The sequence below is a fragment of the Euleptes europaea genome, chromosome 15 (genome assembly GCF_029931775.1).
Source record: "Euleptes europaea isolate rEulEur1 chromosome 15, rEulEur1.hap1, whole genome shotgun sequence".
Lineage (NCBI taxonomy): Eukaryota > Metazoa > Chordata > Lepidosauria > Squamata > Sphaerodactylidae > Euleptes > Euleptes europaea.
The window spans coordinates 42,399,015-42,406,716 of NC_079326.1; the positions used below are offsets into that span (position 1 = coordinate 42,399,015).

Here is a 7,702-nt window from a genome sequence, read left to right on the forward strand (position 1 = left end):
CCACTTTTCATTTCACCCAAGAAGGGAAAGCACTGACATATCCTCTGCCTTTTAGTAGCACAGCGCATTAAAAATGTACCATTATTCACAGCTGCCATTCTATACATATTCTCAAACCAGCAGGAACATGTGCACAGTTTCCTCTGAACACCTTAGAGCATTTCATTTAGGCAGTCAAGAACTCCAAAGTTGTAGTAATAAAACTGTTTCTAGGTGTGTCTTGAAAGCATCAAAGAAAACCAAGACAGCTCTTAACAAGTTTGCTTTGGTAGAATTCCATCATATCTTACGAGTGACTGGGGATAAGAAGAGTTGGTTTTTATATGCCGACTTCCTCTACCAATTAAGGCAGAATCCAGCCGGCTTACAATCACCGTCCCTTCCCCTCCCCACAACAGACACCCTGTGAGGTAGGTGGGACTGAGAGATTGTGACTTGCCCAAGGTCACCCAGCTGGCTTTGTGTGGAGGAGTGGGGAAACAAATCCAGTTCACCAGATTAGCCTCCGCTGCTCATGTGGGGAATCAAACCCGGTTCTCCAGATCAGACTCCACCGCTTCAAACCACCACTCTTAACCACTACACCACACTGGCTCTAAGATGTAAAGGGGGGGGGGAATAAATTGTTACCCTGGGGATAATGATTTTCCCCCTCATCGCCATCTCAATCAAACAGGTCACAACAATCCCAGTGTTTCAGACGGAGGATGCCAAAGCCACTGGGTAGTAATAGGTGCCGCGAGCCAAGATGTCACTCTCACTGGTATAAAACTAACTGTACGCCAGTCAGCACTGCATGTGTGACATCCTGGTGCTGGGAGCCCTTCTGTTATAAAGGCTACAGCTTATCTGTTTGCTTGCCTCCCTGGGATATGAAACACACCTTCCTTTAGGTCAATTACACCTAAATCCTCAACCCTGAAACATGTATCTGCCTGCAGGGCTGATGCAACAGCACAGCAGTCAGCCCAAAGTCTTGTTTCATGAGGTTGCACTGCAGCCTAATACTAGGGGAGTGTACTCAAAAATAAATCCTATTATGTTAAGGGGGGCTTACCCTAGGTAAGTGAGGAGGAGGAGAAGAAGGCCGATTCTGCATGCTCACTTTACCCTTCTTTATTCCCCGTTTCAGCCAGGATCAAAGCAACCTGGGTTGGGGAAAACTGTACGCATCGGCTTGAATGATCAGGGAATAAACTGTGTGCAAAACGGGGGCATGAATACAGGAAAGCAGTCTCCCAAGTTCAAATCAAGTCTCACCCTTTTAATTGCTGCTCTGTGATTGGCTCACCTTGTGAGAGAACATTTCCTTCCCCCCACCCCCAGACCCAACTGCAGCATGAAAAAGCATTTTAAGAACAAAAAAACAAAAAATTGAGCCATTTGAAAGAAGGGGGGGGGGCGCAAAATCTATGCCTTGTTTTAAAACAGCCTTTCTCAGAAAGAGCTCCCTGGAAGCAATGGAATCACTAACTCTTCATGATTGGCTATGAGAGATGTCAATCTTCGCTGCTTCCCCTGTATGGCTATCAGCAAACAGAACAGAAAAGGGGTTTGGAAAGGGGGCGGGGAAAGCTCAATGCAAGGCAAGTGTTATGCACGCTGTCTGGATCTGGGATGAGCCAGGAAAGACCGTTTGACTAGGGCAAGAAGAGCAATGGGAAAAGGCGAGTTCGTGTAAGGTTGAAACGGGGTTCAGCCGAAAAGGAATGAGGCAACGTGCATTTTCAAAACCTTGATCCTGGCTGAAACAGGGAATGAAGGAGGCTAAATATACCATGCATAAGCGACCGAAGAGTTGGTTTTTATATGCCAACTTTCTCTACCACTTAAGGAAGAATCAAACTGGCTTACAATCACCCTCCCTTCCCCACAACAGACACCCTGTGAAGTAGGTGGGGCTGAGAGTGTTCAGAGAGAACTGTGACTAGCCCAAGGTCACCCAGCTGGCTTCATGTGGAGGAGTGGGGAATCAAACCCGGTTCTCCAGACCAGAGTCTACCACTTCAAACAACGCTCTTAACCACTACACCACGCTGCTGTGTGCACAGGGGCTGCGGCCTCAGAGCCACAGTTAGCACACCTTATCCTACATGATTGTGTGCTGACTTTGCTAAGTCCCCTGCTCATGGTAGCAAGTTTCTTTTTGTGCTCCTAGCAACTGTTCCCTGGCTCTCTGACTTGGTTACCATACATACAGTGGTGAACAGGGTTGCCAACCTCCAGGTACTAGCTGGAGATCTCCTGCTATTACAACTGATCTCTGGAGAAAATGGCCACTTTGGCAATTGGACTCTATGGCATTGAAGTCCCTCCCCTCCCCAAACCCCGTTCTCCTCAGGCTCCGCTGCCAAAATCCTCTGCCGTTGGTGAAGAGGGACCAGGCAACCCTAGTGATGCAAGAGCCAGTATGGTACAGTGGCTACAGTGTTGGACTAGGATTTGGAGTACGGGTCACTGGGGTTTTGGGGGAGGGGAGGTAGTTGTGAATTTCCTGCATCGTGCAGGGGGCTTGACTAGATGACCCTGGTGGTACCTTCCAACTCTATGATTGTGTGACCCAGGTTTGAATCCCCACTCTACTCACTGGGTGACCTTGAGCCAGTCGCACACTTTCAGCCTGACCTACCTCACAGGGTTGTTGTAAGGATAAACGGAGGAGGGGAGAATGATGAAAGCTGCTTTGGGTACCCATTAAAGAGAAAGGTGAGGTATAAATAAATTAAATAATAAAGTTGAGACGACCAGCTTCAAACACAGAACTTCTGCACCTCTGTGGAAGACAGCTATCATAGACAAGATTTTCTTTAAACAAAAAGGTCATCAAAAACAGAACATTTAGGTGCACTGGCCTACTATGAAAGAACAGTCAAGAGGTGCTAGGGGATTTCTGTGCCTTGGTGGTGTACCAAGATGCACTTGGTGTACCACTTCTTGTATTCATGGAGACCACAGCAAAACTCCCTTCTCACCACGACAGCAACTGTTCCTACTCTGTTAACAACAACAACACAATCTAGAGAAGTACAAAACAAGTGTTGCCTCAGATAACAGCCTGCATTTGATCAGGTTATAGAAGCATATGGGAAAGGGCCAGAGTCTTGTTTATGCTGGGATCAAAAGATATTTATTATTCAGGCCAAACCTGGTACAACCTCACCCCAGGAATGGCGAAACAATCCACAAAATTTTTGCCTACGGACAGTGAAGAAAGGCATGCAAACATAATCCTCCTCTCGCTTTACATCAGTAGGAGATTCTCAGAAAGGATATACATTTCAAAAAGCTTTAAATGTTTATTTCCTCCAAGTCCACTTTTTTCTTTATGTGTAGCACTCAGTGCTAGGCATACAAATAAAAATCCGATAATCAGATTTACATGAACAAGTCAATTACTACTGAAAAGCAGTTCAAGGACTCCTGTTCAGAGGCATGGAAAGTCAAAACATATTGCTAGAAGTTCCCCAGAAACACAGGACCTAGCAGCACACCTTACGTAACGATCAGATCCTGACATACGAAAACAAATTCAGGAGGCCATCCATTGAATTTAGCAACAAGATATAAGTACTGTGGCACAGATCTGTTTCCTAAGCCACGTAACCAAGACAAAATTCATTTATTCAGTTCTTCACAAGCGAGGATACGTAATTTTTTCTTCACCTATAGGACAGCCAGTGTAGTGTGGTGGTTAAAGTGTTGGACTAGGATCTGGGAAACCCAAATCCCTACTCTGCCATGGAAGCTTGCTGGATGACCTGGGGCCAGTCACACACTCTCTGCCTCGACCCTGGCAAGTATTTGGATGGGAGACCTCCAAGGAATACCAGGGATGTAATATGGAGGCAGGCAGTGGCAAACCACCCCCGAATATCTCATCTTAAAAACCCTACAGCAGTGGTTCCCAAAATTTCAGGCCACCCCCACCTTGGTTCCACAAACTCTCCAGACTTTTTATTCCCCTATGAAGCCCCCCCACCCCATGCTCCCCAAGGCATTCCATTTAACCTATGTTCCTAGGACCTTTCCCGAGAAAAAAGGAAGTAGGGCACAAGGCTTTGAGGAAGTCACAACAGCCACCCTGTCGTCTGGGATCAAAGCTGTGCGGCAGATTATGACTATGATGAAGGAGCAGCCCTCTGCTAGCCCGATCTTGTCATATCTCAGAAGCAAAGCAGAGTTGGCCCTGGATGGGAGACCACCAAGGAAGTCCAGGAGCGCTACACGGAGGCAGGCAATGGCAAATCACCTGTTTCTTGCCTCACAGCTAACTTATGGCAATTTGAGGGGTTGCCATAAGTTAGCTGTGAGGCACTTTACAAACAAAGACTTGCCCCGTTTAACTGTGGTTTAGGATTTTTATGGCACTACGACAACCTTAACAAAAACAGTGACTCCCCACCCATCATAGGTGATAAGTAGCTTGGCAGAATCTGTTTTCCCCAGATAAGATTTGAATTTTATGTAACTGCATTTCACTCTTTACTTCCTGCATTTCATAGCCCTTCGACACTGCTGGTTGCTTTTTTTTTTAACCTAAGGTAGTGTAGGCCATTGGACTAGGATCTGGCAGACCCAGATACAAATCCTTCACTCTTCCAAGGAAGTTGTTTAGGTGGATCCTGAGCCCCTTACTCCCCCTCAGCCTGATCTACCTTGCAAGGTTACTGTGAGAGTAAAATGGAGTAGGGGAGAATAACGCACACTGCCTTAAACTCCTTGGAGAAATTAAAAAATGCACTAAATAAACAGAGTGAGGACTCACTCTTTGCCTCTGAAGAAAGCAGTTAACATTTTGTTTCATATTTAAAGTGGCCAAAAGACTCAGGCTTGTTTTAAAACACTCAAGAGTCACTGCCGGGTTTTTCATCAATGTGAGGGAAGCCATAAGATTTGAGCATGTGTGTGTGTAAAGTGCATCAAGTTATAGCTGACTTATGGCAACCCAGCAGGGTTTTCAAAGCAAGAGACTTACAGAGGTGGTTTGCCATTGCCTTCCTCTGCATGACAACTCTGGTATTCCTTGGTTGTCTCCCATCTAAGTACTAACCAGCGCCAACCCTGCTTAGCTTCTGAGATCTGAGGCACCCAAGGCAGGGCTTAGAGCTTGACAGGGGTGACAATAACCCCCCTCTTAGCAACCTGTGGCTCTGGGCCCAAGAAGCGTGCATCCAACTCTTCATATTGTGGATTTTAATTTATGGTTGCCAACCTCCAGGTGGTGGCTGGAGATCTCCTGCTATTACAACTGATCTCCAGATGATAGAGATCAGCTCACCTGGAGAAAATGGTGGTGGCTGGAGATCTCCTGCTATTACAACTGATCTCCAGATGATAGAGATCAGCTCACCTGGAGACAAGGGCCTGCTATTACAACTGATCTCCAGATGATAGAGATCAGCTCACCTGGAGAAAATGGTGGTAGCTGGAGATCTCCTGCTATTACAACTGATCTCCAGATGACAGAGATCAGCTCACCTGGAGACAAGGGCCGCTTTGGCAATTGGACTCTAGGGCATTGAAGTCCCTCCCCAAATTCCGCGCAAAGGGACTAATTTAAAAGAGTTTGGTCTTTCTTGCTGATATGATTAAAAGAACTAGGGTGAAATGGAAAAATTTAACAAAGCAATTAATTTTTTAATGAGGGGGGAGGTGTAGGGGAAGTTAATACTTTCTTTAGTTTTTTTCTTGACGATATACAAATACTTTTTATCGGTTCCTATTTGTTCTTAGCTTTATTGAATTCTTTAATTGTTATCCATAGGACCATTTTGAGAATGGTTGATTTAATCCCTTACTTATACTTTTTATTAATTTTAGGTTAAGCATTGATTTAACGATGTTAGATAGGATAAGAGTACATCAATTAAAATAGTAAAGGGATTAGCCCCGTTAGCAAAAAGTTATACAATTTATTTTGGACGGAAGAGAGAGGGGGAAGTCAATTTATGGTTAATTTAGAAATTTTAAGTGTGTGTGTGTTTGTGGGGTTTTTTTTAGTATTATTAGTATTGGATATTGTTTTATACGTTAACGTGTCAAATTAAGAAAATAAAAAAATATTAAAAAGTTTATTCAATTTATTTTGGACGGGAGAGGGAGAGGGGGAAGTCAATTTATGGTTAATTTAGACATTTTAAGTGTGTGGGTTTTTTTTAGTATTATTAGTATTGGATATTGTTTTAGATATTAACGTGTCAAATTAAGAAAATAAAAATGTATTATTTTTAAAAAAGAAGTCCCTCCCCTCCCCAAGCCCCGCCCTCCTCAGGCTCCACCCCCAAAGTCTCCAGAAATTTCCCAACTCTTATCTGGCGACCCTATTTTAACGGTTGCTGCTTTTAGAATTTTAATCCTCGAGCTGGGCTTTACTGTGTATGATATTGTATAATATTTTAACGATATTGTATAATATATTATACTGTATATATATATATATATATATATATATATATATATATATATATATATATATATATATATATATATATAATATAAATCTAACATATTTGCGCTGACTCACCGGCGCAGGGGCCATTTTCATGCCATTTGGTTTATTTTATCCCGCCCTCACAAAAACGGCCCCCTCCGCCGGTGAGTCGGCACGCGCCGGACGCCATGACGTCACGGAAGGCAGGCCGGGAACGAAGCCGCGGCGGGAGGAGGGCCGCTGTCTGCGCGGCCGGCAACCAGCCGAGTGGGCGGGGCCTCCCCTCCTCGCCCCGCCCCCCGAACCCAGCCCAGGAGAGGACGGGACGCGCAAGGAGGCGGGGCTTCACCCACCCCCCACCCAATCACTCCCCGGCGGGCGAGGGGCCGCTGCCCACCTGTGCGCCTCCGCCGCCCCCCCCCCCGCGGGTGGCAGGTGGGCGCGGCCGGGCCTCACCTGTGGCATCTCGACCTCCATGGTGCCGCCGGCGGGCCGCGCGCGCCTCCTCGCTCGACGTGTGGGGGGGAAACGGTACCCAGGCGCCTGCAACCGTCGCCTTCGCAGCTGCCAGCCCCTCTGCTGCTCCGGCGCTGGGCCCTGCAGGGAAACGGCCTCCCCGCCCTTGCTCCGCCTCTTCCCAGCCACTGGACTCCCGAGGAGGAGGAGGAAGAGGGCGGAGAGGCGGCCTCGAACCCCCCGCCCCTTCTTCTTTTCCCCCTCGAGGGAGGGGAGCTAGGCCGAGCACGCAGTTGCGAAAACTAAACAGGGCTTTTCCTCCTCCTCCTCCCTCTCTCTTTCCCGGCGGTTCCCTGGCGCCGGTGAACTGCTGGAAGGCAAAACCGAACGGGAGGCTCGCAACGCCTTCGAAGCTGCCTTTTCTTCTTGTTATTATTGAGGCAGCAAGGTAGACTTTCTCTGAATGTGGAGGATCCGCTTTAGTATTTTGGCTTAGTGGTTTGTGATCACCTTTTCCCCCTTCCTGTAAATGTACTGTTCATGTACTGAGATAGCAAGGGAATTGGTTCTTGCGGGTTATCCGGGCTGTGTGGCCGTGGTCTTGGTGTTTTCTTTCCTGACGTTTCGCCCGCAGCTGCGGCAGGCATCTTCAGAGGAGTAACGCTGAAGGACAGTGTCTCCCAGGGTCAAGTGTGTAGGAAGAGTAATATATATTCAGAAAGGGGTTGGGTTTGAGCTGAATCATTGTCCTGCAAAAAGTAACAAAGGTAATGTGCTAACCATTGTCCTGTAAGTATCAAGATAATGTGCTAATGA

At 46.6% G+C, this 7,702-nt stretch overlaps 1 protein-coding gene across 1 annotated transcript in view; it reads right to left on the reverse strand.

Moving 5' to 3' along the window:
• Positions 1-6,911, reverse strand: part of NFE2L2 (NFE2 like bZIP transcription factor 2) — a 28,534-nt gene extending 21,623 nt beyond the window's left edge. The window contains exon 1 of the mRNA XM_056861646.1: positions 6,887-6,911. Within this exon, the coding sequence (XP_056717624.1) occupies positions 6,887-6,907 (21 nt within the window). The 5' untranslated portion in view covers positions 6,908-6,911. The remainder of the gene's footprint in view (positions 1-6,886) is intronic.
• Positions 6,912-7,702: the final 791 nt, after the last annotated feature.